The sequence below is a fragment of the Protopterus annectens genome, chromosome 10.part0 (assembly GCF_019279795.1).
Source record: "Protopterus annectens isolate FY-2018-M chromosome 10.part0, PAN1.0, whole genome shotgun sequence".
NCBI lineage: Eukaryota > Metazoa > Chordata > Ceratodontiformes > Protopteridae > Protopterus > Protopterus annectens.
In genome coordinates, this window is record NC_056744.1 from 907,899,636 (window position 1) to 907,927,586 (window position 27,951).

The 27,951-nt window shown below is 41.1% G+C and overlaps 1 protein-coding gene across 2 annotated transcripts in view; it reads left to right on the forward strand.

Annotated features, from left to right (window-relative positions):
- LOC122813397 (holocytochrome c-type synthase) overlaps positions 1-27,951 on the forward strand; it is a 273,532-nt gene that overhangs the window by 41,087 nt on the left and 204,494 nt on the right. For both annotated transcript variants that reach the window (XM_044085696.1, XM_044085697.1), the window contains exons 2-3: positions 10,362-10,481; positions 17,213-17,358. In XM_044085696.1, coding sequence (XP_043941631.1) covers positions 10,362-10,481; positions 17,213-17,358 — 266 coding nt within the window. The remainder of the gene's footprint in view (positions 1-10,361; positions 10,482-17,212; positions 17,359-27,951) is intronic.

Here is a 27,951-nt window from a genome sequence, read left to right on the forward strand (position 1 = left end):
TAGTAGTGAGAAGTTGTAGGAGGAAGTATAGGTGTGGTGATTTTATAGGTTTAAGGGTGGGAGGGGTTACTGTTTGTAATAAAGGTAGGACCACTGGGGGTGGGTGAGAATTGGGGGAAGGGAGGGGAGCGTATCAGGCAACAGATGAAGGAAGATTAATGTGATAGGTCCTTTGGGAGGGGAGAGAGGGGTAAAGTTGGCACTGAATCTGTCGGCCAGTATATTGGCAATATCTATTGGCTCGGTAAAGGAAGGTACCATTGTGCAGTAGCTCAGAGCAAATCTGAGTATTGCCATTGAGATTCTTTACATGACTATAGAAGGCCTTGTGGTTGTCTTTACTATCTGCCGCAATTCTGTTCTCATAGCTAGCTTAGCTTTTGGAGGATTTGATGAGGGATCTCAACTTTTTGTCGAGGCTGTTAAGGGAGTTTTTCCACTCTTGGGACTTCATCAGTTTCCTCCTCCTGTTGTAGAGTTTGTTTATGGCAGGGGACCACCAGTTTGATTTCCTATTTTTGGAGGAGAGTGTCTTGGTTCTATTGGGTATGGCAAGATCCATGCATTTGTGTACGTGTTCATACAGTGCATTGGTGCGTGATTCGGCAGTCGTGCAACTATTCTCCATTTGCATGGGTGCCGTGAAGTTAGCCACCTCTGTTTTTAGGAGCCCACAGTTAGCATTGGAGAAGTTTTTCATGGTGGTTACCTTTGTGTGTGTGTGGGGGGGGGGTGTATGTGGATTTCCAAGGTGATTAGTTTGTGGTCTGATCTAACCAGGGAGGAGTTGACCTTTGGAGTAGAACAATGGTCGCCCATGTTAGTAATGACCGAGTCAAGGATGTTGCTACCTCTAGTTGGGAATTGGATCTTGATTTGTAGCAATGAAAATGTGTTTGGGAGGCCTAGAAGGGAAAATATAACAAGGAAAGGTAGATTTTTGAAGAAATCGATGAAAATATTTGACATGGAATATGTGAATTCAGTAATAGGAGTTTGGAGTGAATTTACATATTATTCCCAAGGATATAAAAACTGGACTAGGCTAGACAGAATTTACATTTCAAAAGGAACGTGTGCATTTAATTGAAGGTCTTGATACCCACCCAATAGTTTAAAATAGAAATGCAGGGTAATGAAATAACGAGACATTGGCGCTTTCCCACCTGTTTGTTGAAAAGAGAAGAATTTAAGGAATGGGTAGTGGAGATTATTCAGGAGCTGTTGGAGAGTATAGAAATTTTCTTCTGAAAATATAGCTAGGGAGTGGGGTAAAATTATGGTGGAGTTTAAAAATAGGGTGGAAATGAAAGAAATGGAGCTATGGGTAAGAAGGAACAAGAATTATTTAGAGTGACTGACAAATGTGAAAGTATTGCAGAATGGGGGGATCTCGGAACAAGATCAACTGCAGCATGCTGGGCAGAAAATAAGGGATTACCTCGATAATGTGCAGTGGTGTGGAAAGATTTTTAAGCAACTGTTTCTTGATAATAACACTAGTGCACAAAAACTTTTAGCACAATGATTCAGGCAACAGAAAATAGAAAGGGCGGTTACCAAACTTAGGGAGCCTATAACCAAGAAGGTAACGAGATTGTAGAATATTAGAAATTTTTTGGAAATTTTATGAGAGTCTGTATAAAGCAGATGAATGTGAAAATCAAGAAAGGATACAAATGTAAATGTTTATGGAAGAATTAAATATGCCAAGGTTAGAGTTAGATGAGGCTCAATTACTAACAGGATAGGAGGTGATGAGATAAAAACTGTGATGTATAACCAATCTACAGGAAAGTTCCCCAGGAATATATGGTATTCCTGTAGAAGTTTGGAAGCTAGGAGGAAAAAAAAAAAACTGAAAGATCTGTAAGGTTTTGTTTAACAATATCTTAAGAGGGAGAGAACTACCACTGTCCTGGAAGACAACAGTGGTAGCTGTAATACCTGAAGGAGGATAATGATCCATCAGATTCAGCTTCATACAGTCCCATTTCAATACTAAACCATGATTATAAAGTGTTCATGTCTAGAATAGCTAAAAGAATGGCAAAAGTAATGCCAAAACTGATAGATATTGATCGGTTGGATCAATGTGGTTTTGTGGAGGGGAGGCAGACGTTTGACATTAACAGAACATTGGTGATCCAGAAGGAAGCAGAATGTAAGAAAATACCACTGTTGTTGGTGGGTCTTGATGCAGAGAAAGCATTTGACAGAGTAAGCTTGGACTTTATGAGCAGGGCAATGGAAGCATTTACATTTCTGAAAAAAAATTATAAGGTTGATTAGGAAATACAAGAAGGATCAGAGGTGAAAATTAAGGTGGGTGGGGTCCTCTTTGATGATTTCTGCTTGAGCAAAGGAACCAGGCAGGGATGTCCTCTTTCCCCTTTATTATTTGCATTATATTTAGAACCACTAGCAAAGAAAATATGGGACTCAGAAATTCAAGGATATAATTGGTATGGTAGTCAAGAAAAGCTGGCTTTATTTGCAGATGATATTTTCTACCTGACAAAAAACAGAAAAAGATATTACAGTGTTGCGGAACATTTAAGACAGTTTCATATCTTTTCGGGATACAAAATGAATAAAGCTAAAACAAAAGCAATAACGGTAAATTATGTGCCTGTACATGAAGTGGTTCAGGAATACCCATATTTAAGGGGACATGATAAAATGAAATATTTAGGAGTATGGATTAAAAATGGTTCTGGTGTGGCAGTTAAGGATATATGGGAAGAGACTAAACAAAAGATGATACAAAAACTGAGAAAATGGAAGCTTTGCTATATGGATACAGATAGTAAGATACAAGCAGTTGAAATGTTTTAGTCCCTTTAGTCTTGTACACAGGTCAGGCATATTTTTATCAACCAGAGGAGAAGTTGTGGGTAGCAATTAATGAAGAGCTGAAGGACTTTACCTGGGATAGGAAGACGGCAAGAGTCAAGTGGGATAAGCTGATTCTTCCAGTAGTACAGGGCAGATTGGGATTACCCAATTTGAAGAGGTATTTCAGAGCTAGATAGTTAAGACTTATACATAGCAGAAGCAGAAAACTATAAATTATAATGGAAAGGGATGATGATGAAACATGGGGGAAACTAAAGAAACCAGGAGAGACTGGGATTTTGGATGCAGGCCTTTAAGGAGAATAACAATAATCATGCAGAATATTATATCCATAAAGTAGTAGAAAGTATTCCAAGAACTAAACCAAGGCAGGAGTAGAAAAATGAGATTCTGCCCATAGAGGTGACTGCAGTAAAGGATTCAGACAGAAGGCAAGAGGGAGTCTGGAATTTATTGGAGAAAATTGTCAAAGGAACCGGGGTATTGGGAATAAATAACTAGAGAGGGAAAGATGACAGAATGGGAATATGCCAAGAATTTATTTGGACTGCAGTTTAGAGATTGCCTTCCCTATCAAGGACTGATATCAGAGTATAGGCAAAGAGAAAGTAGTAAGGGGGTCCTAAACAAAAGACCAGCACTGGTAGAGTTTTTAATAGAATCTAGAGCAGAAATTGCCATTAAAAAAGGAATAATTTAGAGCATATAAAATATTGCATGATAGCTATAAGCATCAACCATAGGAGGTTAGAAAGGATTGGGAAGAGAGATTGGATAAGCAATTCACAAAGAAGCAATGGAAGGTATATGTATGTCTCCCATGTATGGAACAAAATCTAGAAGATGTAGGATTTTTGCCTGGAAATGTTTACATAGATATTTTTATACCACAAGTAGACTGCAGAAAATTTTTCCTCCGGCAGACAGTAAATGTTGGAGGTGTGAAGGGGAAGAAAGAGATAATTGGGACTATACTTTTGGGAGTGGTGAGAGTTGGTGGATTTTAAGGATTCCCTGCGGGATGCACTATCAGAGATGCTGGGTGGGCAGGTTGCTGTGACAAGGGAGATGATTTTTCTGAGCTATGATACAGAATCGGAATTGCCTAGATATGGTAAGGCCTTGCTGTATCTAATGATGATGGCTGCCAAAAAAAGCAATTACTAGAAAATGGAAATCAAAATCTAAACCAACTATGCTGGAAGTAGTGAATATAGTAACCGAGGTAAAACAACTGAAATTGAGATCTGTAGAAAAGGGTAGGAGCAAACTACATAGGAAAAAAATGGGAATTGTGGGAACAATACATTCAAGGGAGGAATGAGGCTTAAAAGGTGGCAGGACTTCAGAGCCATGTAATGTTGAGTGAGAAATATTGGGTAGAGTATAAGTGATGTGTAATGTTTGCAACTGGGAGTGTATCCATATTGTTTGTGATGTAAAATGCTTGCGACTAGGATTGTGTTGGTGTGGTTTGATTTCATTTATATAAATGTATGATTGCCTGTGTAGTAAGTGATGGTTTAATGAAGATGTTTCTTGTTTAAAAAAAAAAAATCAGGAATTGAATAATTTATGTAATATTGTTTAGGTTATATGATATATATAGCAGTATATGTGAAGTATAATGTTTGTTACGTTAATATAGTTTGGTACACATTTATCTCATCTGTTAGCCTCTGGTCATTTCTTAAAGCTACACTGTATATTCCTGCCAGCACCCTCAACCTGTGAATCTATCTCAGCACCAAACTTCATCCCTTTCTTTACCTGAGTGTCAGGAACACACGCCTCTGGTCTAATGATATGACTAGAGTTTGCCTTAACTTTGGCCCAAGCTTCTGTTGTACAAAGAACAGTTTTGTGTCACCTTGCATTCGAGTGCATTGTTTGCAGCGGACAGTTTGTAACTTACACAGAAGTCTTATAAAAACTCTCCATTTGGGCTCATGTCCAGGAGGATGTTCTTGTTAGTCATGACTCACCAGGTATCCTTGTCATTAACCATATGGGTGCTGAAGTCCCCAAGTAAGAAAGACAAATTAAGTAGGATCACTGTCCTAGACACCTTACACATCAGCAAGGCTACAATCACTGTTTGTTGGTTTTTGTTTAACGAGCAGAAAAAAGCAGGCATGAGTTACCTGTGCAGCTCACAGCTCCAGTGAGGCAACTGTTTCTATTATAAGATATAATTTATTCTGCATAACTTTCAACAAAAAACTTATGCATATCTCTACTTGCATGGGGTAATGCTCGCAAGGAGTAGTTTCAGAATAGGAGAGAGAGACTTGTCTGCTTGTGTTGATGATTAAGTATCCAACTGGACTAAACTGTTGCAGTGGCAGGCCAAGGAGAAAAGCTTACTTTATTACAGAATAATAATTAGAAAATGTGTACCTTAACATCAGGTATGCATATTACAAATGAATACTGAGTTAGAGGTGAAGGCATTGGTCCTTCCACCATGACAAGGTGGTAATCCCAAGTGGGGAATGTTATAATGCTGTATTCAGTTTTGTTCTGTTTGAGCTGGTGCCTTTTTCTTTGTAGATGTACATGGGGGTCTGTGCAGTAATATGTTTGCAAGAACCTTGAGGTTATGTTGCATTTGAGTGTGCATACTTTTTTTGTTTGTTTAGAAGGCATGGACCAGAAAAGATCAGTTTGTGTATTTCATCAGGCAGTAGATTAGTGGCATGTTTAGGTACTGGAGGACATTTTGTGGCTTTAAATGAGATACTGTGGTGCTCATGTGAAGAGGCAACAGTAACTAATAAAGTGGCAGATATATTTTAAGGCTGTTTTGAGCACTTTTGTTTTTAAGATGTTTTTACTCAAGATGAAGGGTAATGGACTTTATTCTAGTTGGGGAATAAATATGTTGAGTCGTGAACAAAAAAAAAAAGGATGCTGCCACAGAAATCTCTGTAACATGTCAGCAGACATCACCAGACTGAGGATCATGTATAAAATGAAATGCTTAATTAGTGCTTAACAAAACAATCACATTCATTAAGAACCAAAGACCCTCTCAACATATTTTAGATAAAGCCATTAAAAAGTTGTTTAAAAACCACAATGAACTGAAATTAATGAATGGTGTATAGAAATTAATTAACCAATGATCTGTTTTAGTCCGGTCTCAAAATTTAAGGGAGTCATTCAGTCCTAGAGGGTAAGAAATTCAAACAAAAACAGTACTCCTTAAATCCAGATTATTGTTCTTGCCTTTACTTCCATTATTATTTGAATCATAATGTACAGTTTAAAAAAACAAACCTTTGTTTTGTTTGTGAACAATACCATATGTAAGTAATGCATTGACTTTTTTTGGCATAACAGTGCTCATTAGATAGGTTTGTGAAGCTTCCAATGTAAAATGCATTGCACCACATAATTTAATCAGAGAGACATGAAAAATGGCAGGGTAGTTTAAAGGAGCTGTGCTTCACTGGACTAAAATAGTGTGGGGTATTGCAAATGCACAAACTTTATACTTTATGTGCCACACCTTTGTGATATACTCTTGTTATAGGACACCACTTTGTAAAGTTGTTTATCTCTTTCTTTTGTGGGCAAAAGTGGGAACACTGCTCAGCTTCACCAAGTAAGAATTCGGCAGAAGAATCCTCCAAGTGTTTCTATTATGGAGTTAATCTCTTAGATTTCACAGAGAATATGAGTGTCATTTCCAAAATCCTGTTAAACTTTGTGCTGTTGGCTCCACAGTTATTTACTGTGGAAGTGTTACTAAGGGTATGCATTTCTTCATGTTTTTCTCTACCCACAATTGTAACAGTACTGTTTCATATAGCAAGGTATTTAGTTACTTTCTGAAACGTTTTTGTTTTTTGCTTTTTTGGGTAACCCCCTGTATTCATACCTAGTTTGCTGTGTCTTGAAAGAAAAAAAAAACATGTCAGTAACACTAGCCTACTGACCTTAACATATTGACTTTTCGAATGTTACGTTTGCAGTATGACAGGTGCAATTTGATAAGCATCTCTGCCAGCATTTGTTCCGTTAACCGTTGATTAGAGTTTACAGGTAATACTCCGGTTTCCTCCCACACCCCAAAGACCTGCTGTAGGTGAATTGGACATTCTAAATTGGCTGTGTGTGTGTGTGTGTGTGTGTGTGTGTGTGTGTGTGTGCCTTCCATGGAAGGTTGGGCACCCAGCTGGCAACTCGACACAGTAAAACTCTACTGCCAATCATGAGCAGACAAGTGATCCGCTGTGGTGACCCCTAAAAGCCGAAAGAAGATAAATTTGAACAATTCTTTAGTGCCACTCCTGAGAAGAAAGCTATTGACGTGCATAAGTACTACAGTTACCCTCCCAAATGTGGGAAGGAATAACATATAACAAAGGTGTTTAATAAAGTTTAAGCACCTTTCAGCTCTATTAAATTCTATTGGTGCAGTAGACCAAAGGTAGCAGCCATCACAGACCAGTAGGAGAAAACTCAAAACAGCTGTAAAAGCAGTATTTCACTTCTCTTTTCTGTGGTAGTGTAAAGTATATTTCACTTTTTAAAGCTGTTCGACTCTGATACACTTCACTTCTGGCCACTCTCTGTAAAACATTTATAAAAATGTAAAATAATCGTTAGAGGAGACCCTATTTTGTACTGTGTTAGAGCAGCTAAAATGTGTTATAGCTTTCAGAGCTGTAAAACACTGATTTCACCTACACTTTTTTTCTCTGTTGTGACTTTGTCACTTTCTCTGTGTCTTGCTGCATCTCCGTGTACTGCAAATAGTTATAACTAGGTCTCCTTGGTCGTAATTAAGTGATTATATTCTTGAAGTGTATATCTAAATTTAACTTGAAAATGAAGCAAAGCTCTTAAGGTGAATTACTTGCCAACCATGTTTCAAACATGTAACAACTTGGATATGATCAGTGAGATGATTGTAATCCTTTGTGTCTGTGAAGTGTCGTTGAATTTAGTTTGAGGGAACTTCTTATATTAATACAAAAGTACTCCGCTAACAGCCATAATGGCTTCCAGGTACACCCATGTCAGATGTTATTGTATGTAGTACCACCACTTTCCAAATCCCTAGGGTGTGAGGAAGAACAGTGTACAGTTCTGTAATATCTGTTGGACCCATAAGGTATGTCTTATTGATCTGCTTTTTCTAATTTCTCTTAAAGGCTATAAAGAATCTGTAATGTATTTTTTTTTTTTGGGGGGGGGGGCAGTATCTTCAGTTGTATTTGCAATATCAGTTGCTAATGCCTGTAATTTCAAACCTTCCAGCTACTCTAGTTAATCTTAGGAGAGGGTTAACCAAGTTTCCGTGGACATTTGGTACACCAGAAATTCCAGTTAACCCTAGGTATAGAAATTCTGAAATAATTGTAACTTTCAGCAGAAATAAAACAATTATTCAGAAGATCTTCTGCAAACTAACTTTATGTAGGCTATATTAAAAAGTCTTTTTACTGAGTTCTTCACAAATAATCCACCAGCACTCAAAACAGCATACAATCCACCAGCACTCAAAACAGCATGCTGATGTAATGAGTCTTGTCCATGAATGCCAGGGGACCACCTCCAAGTCTGTCAATTATCGTTATGCATACTGATCAGTCAGTTCACAAGTAGTCTTAACGAAGGCTTTAAAAATCAACCATTTGGACCCTTTTTTTCAAAAGTTCTCTATCGATCTCATATTTTCTCAGAAATAACTAATGTAGGAGGAAAACACAGATTTTTAGGTACTGTGTTTGTAGGCATCTTTATTTTTTATAAGGAAATGCTAAAAGCTAATTTATCGAGTATACTTTCAGATTGAAAGTTGTCTCTTTTTTTCTCCAGTATTCATCTGGTTTAAATAGGACAGAATTACTTTCTTTTTCTTTCCTCTTTATTTTTCCCCTCCATGCTTTGCATTTCCTGTGCCTCATCCTACACAATACTAATGCTGATAGAATAATATAGCAATAACCCACGCCTGGGTGTGGGTAATGCTGGATTTACCCACGGTTGGTGTGGTTTGGTCATGAGGGCGAAGCCAGAGTGGCCAAACAAAGCCAACCGTGTGTAAATCCAGCATTACCCACACCCAGAAGTGGGTTATTGCTATTTTACAATGACATTATTTAAGGAAAAAAAAATAACTTTTCTTAAATAATGGCATTGTATAATGCCTTCTTGCTGCCCTTCCGCAGCTGTCTGGTATTCTGCGGCAGTTCTGATGTACTGCGCATGCCTATGCCTACGCAGTACATCAGAGCTGTGTGCAAAAGCAACGGAGAAAGCAAGATCTCCATTGCTTTTTTCAAAACTGTCTCGCTATGTTAAACCCATTTAACATAGCTTTAAAAAAAGCAATGGAGAAACATTATATGACTCCTGATTAATATTCAAATATGCACGCTGATTGGTCAGTGTGTACATTGTAAATCAGAGTTATAGTAATGGAAAAAGGTCCGGTCGCCCGGACTTTTTCCATTATTATAACTTTTTTTTTTTTTTAACAGCAACGGAGAACGCAAGATCTCCATTGCTTCACACTGTCTCGCGATGTTAAAGGAGTTTAACATAGCGAGACAGCTTTAAAAGAGAGAGAGATTCTCCGTTGCTTTTTTTAAAGCTGTCTCGCTATGTTAAACTCATTTAACATAGCGAAACAGTTTCCAAAAAGCAACGGAGATCTTGCTTTCTCTGTTGCTTTTGCCCACAGCTCTGATGTACTGCATAGGCATGCGCAGTACATCAGAGCTGCCGCAGAATACCAGACCGCTGCGGAAGGGCCGCAAGAAGGCATTATACAATGCCATTATTTAAGAAAATTAATTATGTTTTTTCTTAAATAATGTCATTGTATAATAGCAATAACCCACTTGTGGGTGTGGGTAATGCTGGATTTTACCCATGGTTGGCTTTGTTTGGCCACTCGGGCTTCACCCTCGTGACCAAACCTCACCAACCATGGGTAAATCCAGCATTACCCACACCCAGATGTGGGTTATTGCTATATTATTCATCATTGTTTGTCTTTGCCTGATTTAGATCTCACAAATAGTGCATCTCCATTTTCAGACAAGCTTGGTGTTTTTCTTGTCACACAATTATAAACCATATTTTTTTTCAGCAGCTTGTTTATCACTTATTTGAACATCTTAAGTGTCTGTTTTGCACATTCCTTCGGTTACTCACCATCATTGTTTGTTTCTTGTAGCATTGTGCCTCTTTTCTGTGCTTCATTTGTATTTTCATGACTTGGCTAGTGATCTTTTCTTTGTAATAAAGTTTGAACCATATGGATTCCATGAATTGTATTAGTTTGAACCATATGGATTCCATGAATTGTATTGACATCCATTTCTACTAATTCTGTTTATCAGATTACACTACACTGCTGAGTCTGGCCTGCTGAGTCTGGCCTGTCTCATAAAGTATGTTGATTTACTTTTTTTTTTATGTTGAGCACACTTGTTATGGAAGTTTTTATTTATTTTGCTTTTTTTTTTTCTTAATTTTAGTAACCACGTTAAACATGGGGACATCAACATCAAATCCAGTAGTTTCAGCTGATGCATCAGTACAATCACAGCCACCATCTCCCCCTGTTGGCTGCCCAATGCATGAAGAAAAAATGAAAGGTATGTATGTGGAAGGAACTGTTTTAGCATGCATCAGTCGGATGAATGGTGCTGTAATCTGTTGCTGACAGAGTACTTGTTTAAAGTTTCTGTCATTATGCATATGTTTTTTGTGTGTCTTGGCTTCTTGTACTGTAAATGCTGTAGCATTTTTGAGGTACACGGACACTCCTTTAAAGTAAAATTATTATGTGTGTGTTTGGCTGCGTAACCTGAGCCCTTTGAAATGTCAGTGGAGTCATTGTGGTGCAGAACTGGTATTTCTCCAGAGAACAGATGAACTGCATTTCGGGGAGCTAGAAAATCCATTTACTGGGTCTGGTTAAGCTCCACAAAATTATGGTCTGCAGAAGAGAGAATAATTGTCTGTACTGAATACCTTGTGTCTAGAAAAATGGGACCAACAACTTTTCGTTGAGATTTTCCCCGTAGGTATGCCATGATCTGTAGCAGTACACTTTATGTACTATCATATTACTGATTTGAAACCATGGAATGAATTTGAGAAATGACTGGTTCCTTCCAAGAAAGTCCACAATTGCTTGTACCCACATCCATTCTAATATTTTAGAATATGGAAAGAGAGAGAGGGAGTGAGAGAGAGGGTGTGTGCAATAACTGTAGTGCTCTCATTGCCTGTTTAAGGCAAGGGAGCTATACAATATAATTTTTCCAAATATGGGAAACGTACTTTTATTTGTTGGAATTGCAGACTAGTTTAGATGATGAACAGACAGTGCTATCCACTGCAGTCCTGAGAAGTGTTGGAGGTAAGTTGTGTGTTCTTTTGGATGCAACCACCATTTGTAGAAGTGTCTCAATAGGGGCTGGTATTGGCTGATGCTCAATGACTGAGAAGACTTTCTACTTTCTGTTTAATGTGGTTCAGTTTTTGAGATTATGTTGTCAAAGTGGTGGGAGGATTTTTATGTAACCTGTATAAGTGACAGTTGAGGTAAGGGGATGGGAAATCTTGTCCTTCCATGAGTGAGTAAATAAGTGATTGGTTTCAGAATTAGAGGTTATTTTGCACTGCTAGTTTTATACAGAGCAGAGAATAAATAACATTCAAAATATCATTGTTAGAAGCAGTAGTAATGTGATAATAACCATTACATACACAGTTGGCATAATGTTCAAGATCTTTATCTCCTATGCACAATCCTGACTTCTGGGCAGTGCGTGATGCATACGTCTCAACCTCTTAGAGCAAGAAAGCTAGACAAAGCCTAAATTAAATGGAGGCCAAAGGCCCCAAAATAGACAGATTTTAAGTATTTTTCTTATGCTAGAATAAATGTTTTGTGTTGGCATGCATTTTTGAAGGATATAAAGTCTGAAATTCAAACGTGTGTCATTATTCTGGGAGTTAAGTCTTCAAGTGATTTACCAGAAAATCATAAAGTTTGAGAAACAGACCAAATATATGTGGTAAACATCTAGACAGTTAGAGTGGTATGGCCTCGTGCATGTCTCTGTGGGGTTCCTCCTACCCTCCCCTAAAAAAAACATGCTAGGTGTTTAAGACCTCACCCAAGAATGGCGTTGTGAGCAGCACATAGACTGTAGATAGTGCATCTTGGGGGGAGTTGTATACACCAACCACTTTGGGCATCATCTGTAGTGCACAACATCTTCTGTGTAGGATAGCATGGATACAGACTGCATGCCATGTCAGGGCTAACCACTCAGGAGTGTAAAAGTGCCTAGTTGATTTGGTCGCATTGACTAATGTTGCCAAAAATGGGCATGTATTTGCCAGTGATAAGTTTATTGATTACCTGGTCTGTAGGCTAGCCAATAGTTTATCTCCATCTGGCCAGCTTGGGTTACTTGGTATAGCTCTGTTGAGTGAAAGTTGGATGTAAGGTAATGAAGGATTGCTACACTTGGTATAGGTTCACTGACAGGACACAGCTTAAAAGTGTATGACAAAATGATAAGGAGGAGTCTGGGCATCCACTGTATTCAGGAGATAAAATTGAAAGGCAACGCAACAAATCCACTTGGCTTGAGGTCTTGAATCTACTGCTCAGTAGGAAAACAAACTAGAAATGGTGTGGTAATTGTGGCATGGTAGATGCTTCAGAAGACAGTGAGGGATGTCATCAGAATTGGTGACAAACTCATGGAAGTTAGACTGAAGTGTATTGATAAGGCAGTATTTGTAACTTCCACCTATGCCCCACAGCAGGGTTGTGATAGCAAGGAAAATAGTATATTCGGGTAACAGTTGCAAGTCCTTGTAGTTAAAGTAGGGCAACATGAGTTGGTGTTGGAGTGACCTGAATGCACATATCTGGATAGACAGAACAGGGTATGAGGACTGCCAGGGTGCAGATGGCTAGAGCAACAGGAGTAATGAAGGAAAGGCCATTCTAGACTTCTGTCTGGCAAATAGATTGATAATGGTCTGTCTGGCAAATTGCTTGATAGCACTGAGTTCATAAAGAGTCAGTCACAAGATCACTTACAAAAGTGGACAACATGCAACTCTGGTTGACTTCCTCCTAGTAAGGAAAGGGATAAAAACAAGCTAAATGAACAAGACGACCAGGAAATGAGAGATGGAAGCCACAGACACTCCAGTAGCCGAAATCAAACACTTACCAAGACGAAAGCGCTCAATAAACAGACTTCTTCAGAATAAATAAAACCACTTGTGTGTAAACTTAAATGCATACTCCTGCCACGTGATAGGTTAACAATACCTTAATCATACCCCCAATTGTGATATAAGCCACAAAACGGTTAAAACCCTACAACAAATATGATTAATATATTCCCTATAAATCACATACAATAAGCAGATCTAAGTTTTAAAAAAGGACAGAGATTTTGTCATTCAAGCCAGGGAATACACTGGCATTTAATCTGACCTGCTATTTCATTTCAATGAATTCTAAGTAGTCATAGACAGGGCCCCCCCCCCTCTGTCCCAAATCTACATGATTGGTGACACAAAACTTGAAAGAATGAGTGGGGAACTCAATGTGCCTGAAAAGGGCATTTTTATTGTCTTTGTTGGTTATGTCATAAAAATGTTGGTAAATTCTTTGTTTGATAGCTCTTTTTGTTTTGTCTACGTAACATCCATTGCAAGACTGACAGAGCCACATAGACCACCCCCTTAGAGTAACAAAAATACTTTTTCTTTGATCTAATTCTCCCGAAGTTCTTAATATAAATTTGTCCCTTGTCAGTCAAGAATTTGCATTGCGGCCCCCTGCCACTTTTGAAACTACCACCCTTCTCTACCAGAGGCGCAGTGGTCTCTCTCTAGTAACCCTTTAAGGGAAGCCTCCTTTTTGTAAACTATGGTAGGAGTTTTTCCAAGAAGGGCAATCTGCATCAAGGCTAAAAATATTCCAATGTTTCTTAATTTCCGAATGTTGTAGAAGCCAACATTAAATGGTAACACGTGGGCTCTCCCGAAGCTCATCTTATTGTCACTAACATCTGTCTGTCTTAATTCCAGACTAGTACCTAAAAGGGTACGATAAGTTCCTTCCAGTTTTTTCTTCTTCACCTCATCTATAATATCTACCACAAATTGGTCCGGGTATCCCTTCTTAGTCAGCATGCCGTCCAATATTAAACACTCACTAAAAAAACTCCTCAAGGTCAGAAATCATTCTGGCCAGTCTGACACATTGCCCTTTCACCAAAGCTTTTTTTATTTTTGGTGAATGGGGTTCCAGCTGCTGTAGTGTAGAAGTGAGTTTGAATAAGTGGGTTTTCTATATAACAGGAAGGAAAAGTTTTTTTTTTTTTTTTTTATTTATAATCCTTCTTCAGTGTCGCACCCAAGTAATTGAGTCTGTCCTTATCCACATTCATAGTGAACCTCAAAAAAAAAGGAGTAGTGTTAATAAATTCAAAAAATTCCCCCAGTTTGTCCTCCCCGTCTCTCCACAGCAGTACTATGTCGTTTAAATAATACCCATAGTGTACCCAATAATTTTTTATAAGGCGAGTCCAACATGTAAAGATCTTCCTACTGCGACAGAACAATGTTAGCAAATACCGGGGCACAGCACGCCCCCATTGCTGCCCCTTGGGTTTGCCTAAATAACTGTCCTTCAGAGACCAAGAAATTATTCTCCAAGACCATTTCCATACAGATTCTTAATGTAAGAATGGTGTCGTGGTCAAAATCAGTGTTGATACACAAATAATCGTAAAAACCACTCAAGCCTCTGATCATGTGGGATTACCGAAAAGTCAAAAATGTCAATGGTAACCATCAATAAATTGTCATCATAAAGTTCTTGCCTTACGTTTGAAAGAAAATCCCATGAGTCCCTAAAAATATATGGGTGGTAGTCCAAGACATGCTTTACCTTAAAATCCATGAATTTGGCTATACAAAAGGTCTTGGATGCCTTTGCATCCACTATTGGACGAAGTGGGGGTTTAGTGATACATTAGTGTATTTTAGGAAGTGATACATTTGTGTATTTTAGGGATCCCGAAGATGGTAGGGATCCATGGATGTAGAGTTACTAAAAATGAATGGTTATCCAAAGTGATCTGCCCATTTAACAATAAATCATCCAGGACCAGATCTGTATTCCTGTAGGCTATATTCAACTCATTACGAGAAACCTCAACATAGGTGTCACTATATAAAATTTCCAACATCCAGCGAGACATGTAGTTGAGAAGATGCTAGAGATGAAGAAGTGTGTCCAACTATTCTTAGACTTGCAGAAAGCATTTGACAGTGTCCCAAGAAAGATGATTTTGGACAGTGCTGTGATGGTTTGAAGTCTCAGAATCACTTGTAGAATTAGTGTAAGCTATTATAAGGAACCAAAGCAAATATAAACCGTGTTCGGACTGGCAGAGGAGTTCCCAGTGGATGTGGGTGTGCACAAGGGAAAGCTCAGAGACCAGTACATATTAAACTGTTCAGAGAGGACAGATCAACAAAGCTGATTATGTGGCATTACAGGCAGACTCTGAAAAAGTACTTCAGTAAATGATAGAGTGGCATACAAAACTGAAGGCACTACTACAGACAAGCCAGTTGCAGTTGTAATGGAAGAAATGGAAGAAATGAGAAGAAGCTTGAAACTGAGTTAGAAGGGAAAGTAGTGGAGCAGGTGAACATCTTCAGTTATCTAAAAGGGAGGGTTGAGGAGAAGGGAAGTCTGAATGAGCAAGTCAAAGATTGAATCAGAGGGACTGTAGGCAACTGGCACAGTGTTGAGGGTAGAAAGTGACAGAAGAATGTCAGAGAATCTAAAAAGTAAAGTGTACAAAACAGTAGTGTGACCAGTGCCACTGTGTGGTACAGAAACCTGGGCAGTGAAGGTAGAGCAATTGAGGAAGCTAGAAATGATGGAGATGAAGTGCCGGAGTCAAGTAGTAGGTAGAACACATTAAGAAATTAAGGAAGTCGGAGCAGAAGCCCAGGTAGCTCCATGTGCAGAGAAGGTCAATGACAACAGATTACAGTGGTTCAGGCACGTGTGCAGGAAAGCAGAAGACCGTCTGATGAAGATGATTTGGGACCAATAGGAAGAAGGCAAGAGAAAATGAAGATGTCCAGCAAAGAGATGGATTATGTGAGAGAAGACCTGCAACAGTTGGGCATCACTGTTAAAGGGGATAGAAAAAAAAATGGCATTTGGTCGAGAGAGATGGCACAGTTGACTCAACAGCCTGACCCCATGTAGAAAATGGGATTGATGCTTATGATAATAGAGTACACCATATCCAGAACTTAGAGAAGACTGCAGTACTTGCGAAGAACAAAATGACTGAAATGCTTAAAGAAGCTGGTGTACCTAATACAAGGAAGTGTACCATGTATACTTTGTTATAAATCAATCCTGTAATAAATATGTTCCAAATGCGTGGAAAATAAACATATCATCCAGAATACTCACTCCTGGCACAGTATAACAAGCCCATGCACAACACAGAATGTAACGCAAATTACACTACAGACATCCCCACCATAAAATACTTGACAGCCACTCAGAAGCCCAACCACAAGACCAAAGTAACCTGTACCACATTATATAAAGTACTATTAAACAAACATACTCGCACGTAAATCAACTTTTGTTTCTGTACTTTTGGATCATGACTGAAAATGGTCCAGACCAGTCCACCTACTTGGTTACCAAATAGTAAGTAAGTAAATGGAGTTTCTTGCCCCTTTTTGGAAAATTGAGCATTTTGAGTGCAGAATGACTGGTAGTAGCTGACACAATATTAAAGCTGACTGGTAGTAGCTGACACAGTAGTAGGATTTGTCATGAGCACTGTTAGAATGAAAGGTTGGCACTGCTGTGTGACTGTAGTGAGTTGTTTCCTCTTTGCTGTGTAATAATTTGCAAAGCAAAGAATTTGCTCTGGTGTACCAAATATATCTTTGTTGTCCTTTTCAGGTTCCCTGCTGCCTTAGTTATAATAAACATGTCAAGGCTTTATACACATGTTGATTTTATTAATAGAGTGACTGATTTCCACTAGCAAGAAAACACAAACTTTTTGCATATTTTAGACGAGTAGCTGTTCTGCCTAGACATATGTTATTTTTTATTGATTGATTTTAATGGTTGGTTGACTGTGTGTTTAAAGATGCTTTTATAAATTACAGAGTACATTGTAGTAAATGTAGAACTGTGAGAGTTGGTCACACACTGCAAAATAATTTTAATTGGCAGGCAGACCGTGATTAAAGCAAGTTTCTCTTTCTTTTGAATGGCTGTAAGGTTGCCCATTGAAGAAAGAATCTGAGAATGGTGCTTCAGAGAATTTTCCCGCTCCACCACATCAAGAAAGAGCTTATGATTACGTGAGCTGCCCGATGCGCGCTAGTAGACAAATGACCCCTGAAGATGTTGATCCCAGTAATATGGTAAGACTTTATCATTTTTTTGCCATGCTTATTAGCTACTTTGCTAGAAAAATATTACCAAAAAATATGTGCACATCCTATGCCATTTTTGTTTTTTCTTAAGCAATCCGTATTCAGTATTTTCTCAGCTTAACCTTTATGGATCTCCTAATTTTGGCTACATAACCACTTGTCCCCAGTCCCTACCAGTTCTGTTTTGCCAGTCATACGGTTCTGATATCGGTCCTCATCATGAGCAAAGTCTTGCTCTTTAGATGTCTTATCCTGTTAATGGACGTCTGTGTGGCTATCCAGTTACCAGCCAAGACCGTTGTCAGCATTACTGCTACTGTCTTAGGAAAGAGCATGACATTGAAAGCTGTTCTTAATGCCAGATGTTCAGCCCAGCTACTTGGCACCAAAGCAGGGAAGAATGGCTGGCTCACTTCACAAAGATCACAGCAGTTAATAGCTCTTCGTGTATAGACTGGCATGATATGATGATCCTTCTTTCAACCCAAGGCATAAGTTACACAAGTACTGGAACAAGGAGGTCCAGGACTGAACTTCTTTGAGGTAAATAAAGTGTTCATCTGGCCCTCAGTTCTTTAAGGTTGCAATCTCATCTTCCGATTGTGTGGACTCCATATGATTGAAAATGTCATCAGTAGAATTAAGAACTGAGTGTTTTTATTGAATATTTAAACAGTACTAATGGCAGTCTAGAATTTATTCATGTGTTTCATATGGATGACATTTCCTTGACTTATTTCTCAAGGTATTTTAAGGGAAAGTGCAGGTTTTGCTGTAAAGAAGTCATATGTAGAAATGTAATTGCTTCTGTTACATCAGCTGCTATCCTTTCCTGATATAAAGAAATATAGCTAGAACTCGTATCTCATTGTCTAGAAACTTGATGGATAAAACATTCATTCATTTATGACATCCTCCACATGGAAGAAAAGGCTTTGAAGTTTGGGTTACATGATAGAAATTCATTTAAGGAAAGTTGGAGCAGTGGCAGTAAGAACTAATATTGATGCTGCATGTTTAGTAAAAAAAAACTGTGCAGAAAATCACATTCTTTTTTATTAATTTTCTTGGTATTATACGCACATATAGAGCCTCAGCAGACCCTATTCTATCATACCTATTACACATCTGCAAGTCCCACAGTAGATCTGTAAGTCAACAGTAGAGTGAACACCCTCCTTAAGGGATTTCAATCTCTTTTGCAACATACATACCCATCCTTCCAACATGTTGTTTATCACCAGAAAATACCTCTACTGTGGAACAGTCTTCAACTTCACTTAAAGCAAAGTATTTATCTTAACTGTATTCAGATATAGTTTGGATGAATGGATGGGAAACCACAGATACATTCCCAGTTTAGCAGCCATGTCCCTCATGGATAGGGGCAACAAGTAAGTGTCCCAACATACCCTTGTTGAGTCTGTGTTTGTTATTTGTATGCAAAATATAAGGGCTAAAAACTACCATGAGAATGTAGGATTAGGCTTCTTAAGATGATCACAGATCAGTAGCCTAATAAGTACCTGTGAACCTATAGTAACCCTAGAGAAACTAGCAAGACAGTCAATTACTCCTGAAAGGGATCTAGGTTGTCAGAATAAATAAATAAAAAAGTGAAACAAAAGCATGGGATGTCCATTACTAAAAAATTAAAAATTGCTAAGTTTGTCTTTGTTTTTGCCTTTGAAATAAAGTATGTGATGTGCAAGTTTTAATAAGGAAAAGAGAAAAATCTCAACATTCTAATGCACAGCAGAATGATACTAGTCCGGTATCAACAAGAGATGAGTATAGATGTCAGTGATGGGGTAAATGTTATTTCATACATCATGCAGGGCACATACTCTTTTGAACAGATGAAACTGTTGGTGGGTTGTATGAGGGATGAAGAAATGGTCTACGTGACCAGATAACTGCTTGGTACCTTTTACATAGACTGAACTAAAATATTCTTCTGTGAACATGTTAAGCAAGCAGTAATGCCTGACAGGGTGGGTGTTGTTGGTGAAATAATAGATTGCACCAGGGGGTGTTTTGAGGCCCAGTGCCCTAGGCAAAGGGCCTGTCCACCCCTTGAAGTTCTTACCCTTATAATGCCTATCCAAGAGGGACATTATGGTGCTTCAGTAATAAGCTGTCTGTTAAATATCATATTTTTTTCATAGTATATAAATTATTTTTATATTTTTGAAATAAAATAGTTCCTCTACCTAATGTTCCAAACTTGATGTAGCATATGTGATTGATGTTGGAGAAAGTATTTTGCATCCAAAATATTAAGTTGTATAAACATTTAATGTCCACATGCACACAATGTGTCCAGCAACTACTGAAGCTTTCTTGATCAAGTACACTTTAGAAGTCTCATTGTGATTAAATGAATGAAAAAAAGTATACAGTGTAAAGCATTGCAACACCCCCATGCCTGCCAGCTGTCCGTTATTTTAATAATTTTGCCAAAAAATGTTTTTGCTCTAAATCACTAGTGATCACTGCTGGTCAATAGCTTTATACTGCTTTTTATTCTGAAAATGCCCATCTTTGGCTTAATTTTGTATTCTTGAACAAAGATGATTAGCAGTGTCTCTTGTATGTGCACACTCTTCCCCCTTGAGTTTGTTTTTCATCTCACCCCCTGTCTTTCCCTTGTATCTGTCATTCCTGTCTCTCCCCTCTGTCTCCTTTTTTTTCTCTCTCAACCCTGTCCTCCTCTCTCATTCTCTTTCCCCTCTTTTTCTCTCCTCCTCCCTTTCAGCCACCACTCTTTCTCTCTACTCTCTTTTTCTGTTTTCCTCTCTCTGTCTCTCCACTCCTTTAGGTTCATAGGTTCATACTAGGCTATCTGCCCAAGGGCATTTATAAGCCTAGCCCATAGTTATGTGGCTTTCGCCACCCCTTTAGTTTGAATAAAAACTATGCCTATCATTTTGCTGTGCCTCTGTCAAGCAGTGACACTGAAGTAATCCCTGGGGTATATCTGCGATCTCCCATCCATTGGTCAAGATTCCTCTTGAACAAGGCCAGAGAGGTGCTCTGCCTCACATGTACCGGGATTTTGTTCCACAGCATAGGGAGTCTCTGGGTGATGAATCTGTCCCTCCAGCACGTTCTGTTTATAACTGTGTCAAGGTTTAAGTCTCCCGCCCTTGTGGTTCTGAGGGATCTAGATTTTTTTGAGGCGAAGCATATTCATCAAATCTGGGTTTGACACATGGCCTTGTATGTCAGGCACAGGTCACCTCTGAGCAAGCGGTATGAGACTGAATAGAGCTGGAGTTCTTTCAGTCGGGCAGCATAAGACATATTTTTGAGACCCTTTATCCTTTTGGTGAGGAACTTTTGGGGCCTTTCAAGCTGCAGCAGGTATCTGGTCAGATACATTCCGAACGGGGCATTGTACTCAATCATAGGTCTAATGAGTGATGAGTACAGGGGGACGATGACCTCCCTTGATCTAGATGTGAATCCCTTCATGATCAGGTGGGCGATATAGAAGGTTTTCCTAACTACTTTAGCAACATGAGTGTCAAACGAAAGGCTACTGTCAACCTGGGTCCCCAGATCCCTGATGACTTTTTCTGTGCTCAGTGGATTGCCACCTATATGGTAGCTAGGGGTAACCTTGTTTTTCCCGAAGGGTATGACTATGCATTTTTTGGCGTTTAACTTCAGGCCATGGCTCTGGCACCAATTATCTGTTTCTGTGAGGCCCTTCTGGAGGATATGTGTCAGATGGGTTTTCGACTATGGCGCCCAGTTTGCAGTCATCTGCAAACTTTGTCAGCCATAACCCTCCTGTGTTTGCTTGTACTTCAGAAAAGTAGATGCCGAGCAAGAGTGGACCCAGGACTGAGCCCTGTGGGACACCACTTGTGACAGGCTTTGAGTCTGACATGGCTCCAGCAACTCTGACCCTGTGGGTTCTGTCACTTAGCCAGTTTGCAACCCATCTTGTGATGTATGGGTTTACATTCAAGCTGATGAGTTTTTCGATGATACCTGAGTGGGGTATTGTGTCGAAGGCCTTTGCCAGGTCGAGGTAGGCTGTATGGACTGCCTTTCCCTCATCAATGGCCTTGGTGACAGTCTTGAAAAAGTCAACCAAGTTTAAGAGGCAGGATCTGCCTTTGACAAGGAAGGCCATGTGAGGTTCCTGAGTTTGAGAGGGTGGCCTGTAACATGCTACAAATTGCAGAGCAGTCGTGCCTATGGTTAATTGCACCTGGATGGTCTCCGATGCATCGTGCGTTGCCACCAACCTTGAGGTGTGGGTGTCCTTTATGAATATGGACACCCCCCCCCCCTCCTTTCTTGGTGTTGTCCAGATTTTGGGGCCGGAACGCATGATATGAGGTGAAACCTGTTAGTGCTGGGGTGCTCTCAGGAGCCTTGAACCAGGTTTCTGTCACAGCACAGACATCGATGTTCTCCATATTGAGAAGGGCCTCGAGTGCGTGCATCTTGAGATTGAGACTTCTGGCATTGAGCAGCATTACCCTTAGTTTTTTTTCTTTTTGGTGTTCTAGGGTGGTAGGTTTAGAATTTGAGCCTTGCCTAAAAAGGCACTATGGGGGTGGCAAGAGCCTTTGCCAATATCCGGAAGCCCAGGGGTGACAGGTGCAAGCCGTCCCTTGCGAAGCAGCGTGGCTTGTCCAGCATGTCTTCCCAGGCAGACAGACATTGGATCCCCTTTGAATGACACCAGAATTTAAGCCAATTATTAAAGCTGATCATCTTATCACTGTATTGTGGCATCATTCTAGGTGAAGGTAGGATACTGCTAAAGGTCAGGGTCATACCTGCCTGGGCTACATAATCAGAGAGCTCCTCTATGTCCCTTTTCATGTAGTCCAAGGAGGTACGTCTCAGGTCGTTGACACCAGCGTGGACAATGATTAAGTCGTACTTGTACCTGCTGTTGAGAGACCTGAGTGCTTGCGTTATGTGGCGGATTCTAGTGCCCGACAGGCAGCTTACTGTGACTTTCTCCTTACTCAGTCTGGTGAGCGGGACGTCAGTGTGTCTGACTATGGAATCACCAATGACAAGTGTGTCTGGCATTTTGTTTGGCCTTAAGGGCTGTGACTGTTTGACACACTGACTGTGTGGTCTGTGTGTTGCATGTTGGGTCGTGAGGTGGTAGTTGTTTGGGTGTCTGCTTTGGTGGCCTCTGCTGTTTTGGTAAATTTTTGATCAGAGCCTCCGAGTATGTCTTTGTGTGAGTATGTGTATGATTTGAAGTTGTGATGGTACCATATGTGATTGGGTATGTATTGTGTGTGGTTACCTTCTCCTCCTGTCTGGTCTTGCCAGTCCTATGTTGAGAGAGCTCAGCCTCCAGTTTGGCCGTATAGTTGCATCTCTCGCATGTATTTGTGTTTTGTGGGAGAAGGAGAGGATTGTCTGTGTACATGAGGCAATTGTAACATTGCCTCAATATTCCCAGGTTCACCAGTTGAGCTGGAGAGGACACTAGCAACTGATCCCACGACATACTAGAAGTAGTAGATAAAGAGACTTTCAAAGGACTCCGGGGAAGTGGGTTTTAGGCTGGTGGGGTACTATCTATAATAAGAGTGCTTTATCAAGGTGCAAGTACTGTAGGAGTAAGTGCTAGGCTTTACAGATAGAGAATAGTCTACTTGGGAATCAAGTAGAGATGAACTTTTCAGTTATAGGATATGCTGGTTAGATCAGCAGTACAGCTCGAGGAAGGTAGTTCTAAGGGAAAATTTGAAGAGTGGAATTTAGATGGCCCGAATAGTTTAACCTTGTTTAACCGCCGCTGCTCTTGTGTACAACAGTGGCAACTCCGCGCTAACGCGCGTTTAGCGTGTTTTATAGCAGGGGGCTGAAGGGAGCTAGGAATTGGCCCAAAACGACCAATGGACTACTAGTTTCTGGCTGAAACTTCACCAAATCGGACAAAAAGGCCGGTCAGTGCTTCCCACTCCCACTGGTAAGTTTCAAAGTCTTTTCCACGTCCCTGTTTTTGTCCCTCTCTGTCTCTCCCCAAATATATCTGGCTGTCCCTTCCCCCCTCTTTCCTTCACCACTCCTCTCTCACTCTCTCCCTCACCCACTCTCTCTCACTCTGTCTCCCCTCCCTCTTTGTCCTTTCTCAGTCTCTGTGTGGGTGATAGGGGAAGGGAGACATTCTCACATGTGCACATATTGCTTTTTTGTTTTGATTACTTTGGATAAACAACAAGGCCATGTTTAGCAAGCATTTAAAAAATATGGTGGCTGTTAGGTTATTTTTCTGTCCAAGCTTCACAGCAACTTAATATGCTGTCGTGAATTTTTTTTTTTTTTTTTTTTTTAATTGGGCAGTATCTGTACATTAAGATCCTGCTAGAGAATGTTCTGTCAGTAGGGGATTGGTGTGTGATTATCGCATTATCTAAGGTACATCTAATTCATTAAAGGATGATGAAAATGCTTTAACCCAACACACAAATGTGGATCTTCCCTTTTTGAATGTAATTGAGTCTTACCCAAGTTGCACAGACATTTGAGAGATGGTTGTACTGACAACTTACTGTCTTTATGCAGCTTGAACTGGAGCTCTGTCTTCCTCCTGCCTAAGATATGTTCAGCATAAAGCCTTTAGTGAAATATTAAAGGGTTCAGTGAAGTCTTGGGTCTTTAAATGTTAATTATTTTGATCATGTTGAGTGTTTGTTTTTCTTTTTAATTGATAGTAATAGGTATATATGCTGCATTTTTAACTATAAATCTTTTTAGTCTGTTTAAACATTGATGGTGAATGTTTGCTATATTGAATTATTTTGTTGTTTTATCTAGGCTTGGTGTGCCATGTGTGTTGTGTACTAACTTTCACTGATTTAATGCTGCTAGCCATTTATTTGTCCTGTTTGCACTCTTTCCAGAATTTACAGCTTGCATTTCAGCAGACTCTGCAATGCTTCTAGAGTTTGAATATCTCCCTTATTGTAGGAGAATATCCTGAACACAAAATCATAACAGTTCTACCTTAGGACATGTTCTACATGAGAATGCTGGTCTTCATTCCACCAGCACTGCAAAAGGTTGAATGGAAGATTTAGATCTGAAGTAGATTACTTCATTTGGTCTTCAACCTGTGGGTTACAGATCCATATCGGATCCAAGCCGGCAACTTTTACAAATATCTGCTCCAAACTCCTCCCCTACCCATAATACACCTCCACTGACTTCCATCCCCAGATCTCGTTTGCCGCGAATAGCTTATGCATTGTGATCTCTTGAGACCCAACTTTTTCAAGTGGATAAAAACCTTCTGAATATTTTTTTTTTTTTTTTCTCAAAATCGTTGGGTAATGTTAGTATAGTTTCCCCTTTCTCCTCCCCTGGCTTGGTGCGTCGAGTTATTGTGTTTTAGAGTAGTTAGAGTAGTTTTGTATTGTTGTGTGGATTGTTGCTTCCCCTCCCTGTGTGTGTGTGTGTGTGTGTGTGTGTGTGTGTGTGTGTGTGTGTGTGTCAGAAAGAAACAACCTTTCTTTCTACTGATAGTATGACCGACAAGCCTATTTTCAAACATTGCACTGAGTGTGGCCATAAATTATCCCCTGCAGATGGGCCACCACTGTGTGTTATGTGCTTGGGTGTGGCCCATCTAAGTGTAGATTGCACTATTTGTGCAGGCTTCAACCCCCGTGCCATTAAGGATAGGAAGGCCAAGTTGGCCCTCAAAGGCCTTCTTCCCCCTTCAGAGACTGTTTCCTCATCTCTGGCTTCGGTCACAGCGGCTGCTTTGGCCACCTCTCCTTCCTCTTCCCCTGGCTTCTCCTCCCTCCCAGGCTGGGACTCCACCTTCTGTACAAAAGCCTGTGGAAGCGGAGTGGAAAATGGGTAGAGAGAGGGAGAGAGAGTCGAAGGCGAGAGAAAAGCAAAAGAGGTCTCTGGACCTCCCTTCACCTGTGAAAACATTACGGATCTGTGACTCCCCTAAGCTCCAATCTCCAAGGTTCTCCTTGGAGCTGGAGGGGACACGTTCAGCTTCTAGGGCCTTGGTGCCCTGACCTGCCAGGTCAGAGTCCGTGGCCTCGTTGCGGTCCACTTGCTTTTTGTCTGAGGTAGATATGGATAAAATAAGGTTTATCCATACTCTGATCCAGATGGGGGTCTTGCCAGCCCCCCTCTCCCTAAGGAGAGGGGAGCTTGCTTCCTTTTTTCCAGCAGATATCCTTCTCCGATCCGACCTTTGGGTTCTGAGTATTTGGATTCAAGGATGGCTTTGGCCAGGGGGTCGGCGCCAATGGTACCTGCTTCCTCTATGCCGACTGCTTCCTGGAGCATGTCGGATCCAAGCCGCTCAGATCCAAGCCGCTCTCGGAGCCGGAGCTTGTGTGTCTGATGCGAGGGAGTGGAACTTTTTTCATCGGTTCTGCCTTTGTTGGGCCAGGTTCCCTCCCTTTGGAGCTCCGTCCACTTCGGGCCAGCTCCGATTCTCTCTTTGGACCCGGGAAGACCAGCCTCCTTATTGGTTTCTCAGGAGGTTCACTCTCCTTCGGCATTCAGCGTAGCAGAAAGGGTTCTCTCCATTGGATCGAGACCCCTGACTGCCCTCTCGGACTCCACCCAGACCCCCTCGGCTTTGTCTACGGTCCCCATCGCTTTACCAGAGGGACAGCCCATGCTCGAAGAGCCTCAGATGGTCCCCCCTGAGGAACAAGTGGCTTGCGAGTTTCCCCTGGAGAGCCCCACCGGAGAGGTACCTCACAAGCATATGTACAAGAGGAGGTACTTGGACTCCCCCGAGTCCCTCACCGAGGGCATGGACTTGGATGATGGAGAAGATTCCCCTAGGTTACCTCCCGAGGATGTCTCCTTTGGAGACCTCATGGAAATCCTGTGCCAGCGAGGAGGTTGGTCTGCCTCCAAACCTTCTGACGAGTCTGTGTTCCTGGAGGCTTTCGGCACAGGCCCATCTAGTTGGTGTCCCCTCCCACGGATCCTTTGGTGGATCTGGTCACCTCGCGGGCATGGAAGGAACCGGACGCTATGTAACCAATTCCAAAAAGACCCAACAAAATTTTAAGCACCCCCCCCCCCCCCCACACCATAGACAGACCTGCATGGAACAAGGGCTCCTCCGTAGACGCTATGGTGCTAGCAGCAGCCACGAAGAACTTCCTCAGGAGAGTTCCCCGGTTCATCCTCCTGACCAGAGTCGCGGATGGACCGCCTAGGGTAGCGGTTTACACTTCAGCTACCTTTTCTATTAGGGCGTTGAACTACCTGGCCCAAGTCACCAGACTTAAACGTGACCTGCTAAAGGAGCTGGAGGAGTGCCCCCCCCCCCAAGTCCATGTCGCAGGAGGACAAGGCTTCGTTCTCTGCGAGGATTGCCACTTTAAAAGCAGTCTCCAACACATCCATGCGACTCCTATTACATGCTATGGAAGGAGTGGCTAGGGCCTCTTGGTCTGGGGTGTCCATGAGGCGCAGCACCTGGCTCAGGTTATGTCAATTTTCGGAACAATTCAAGGCATTCTTTGCCAATGCCCCTTATGATGGCTCTTCTGTTTTTGGTAAGACTGTCAAAGGGACCTTAATCTAGAGTGAGGAGGACGGGAAGACGCTGTCTGCCATCGAGATCCGCTTCTCAAACCCTCAAAGGTCTCTTTTCTAGAACCAGAGAGGGCAAAAAAAGATGTGATTCCAGAAGTCACAGTATTCCTGGGACACTCTGGGCTCAGAGGCAGAAGGGGACAGAATGGACGCCGGTCTGGAGGTTGAGGGGGTCAGAGGAATTTTGGGTCTCGAACCTTTCTCTGACAGACCTGGGCAACAACCCTAAGGCGGTGTCCGACTGCTCTACTCTGGAGGCAGTCTGGGACGATTGTCCTTGCACCTAGTGGTATGGGAGTCCATAACAACAGACCTCTGGGTGCTTCAGATCATATCCAGAGGATATTCTATCCCCTTCGTGGGTTCCCGCAAATCTCCCAGACACCACCTGGATGTTCCACCCATGCAAAGGGAGGCAGCAGCACAGGAAATTTCCAAGCTGCTAGAAAAACGAGCCATCGAAACCATCCCCCCAGATAGTCTGGATTGGGCTTCTATTCAAGGTTCTTTTTGGTACCAAAGAAAATGGGGGACTTTTTTCTGGACCTCTCTGCCCTGAACCTGTCAGTTGCCAAAGAGAAGTTCCGTATGGTCACATTACAGTCCATCATGCCGTACCTGCAAGAGAGCGACTGGATGTGTTCGTTAGACCTCCAGTATGCTTACTATCACATAAAAATGCACAGAAGCTCCAGGAGGTTCCTCCACTTCCGGCTAGGAGTCGATCATTACCAATTTCGAGCCCTACCCTTTGGTCTCAACACAGACCCCAGGGTGTTTACCAAAGTGATGATGGTGGTGGTAGAGGCTCACCTGAGGCTTCAGGGAATTCAGTTCTATCCGTACCTGGACAATTGGCTCCTCACTGCTCCTACCAGGCGTATACTCTCCCAAACCAGGGATTATTTCCTGACTCTTGTCCTGTGTTTGGGAATCACAATCAACTCCTCCAAATCTCTCTTGGATCCTGTACAGATGGTAGACTACATCGGTGCCAGGATA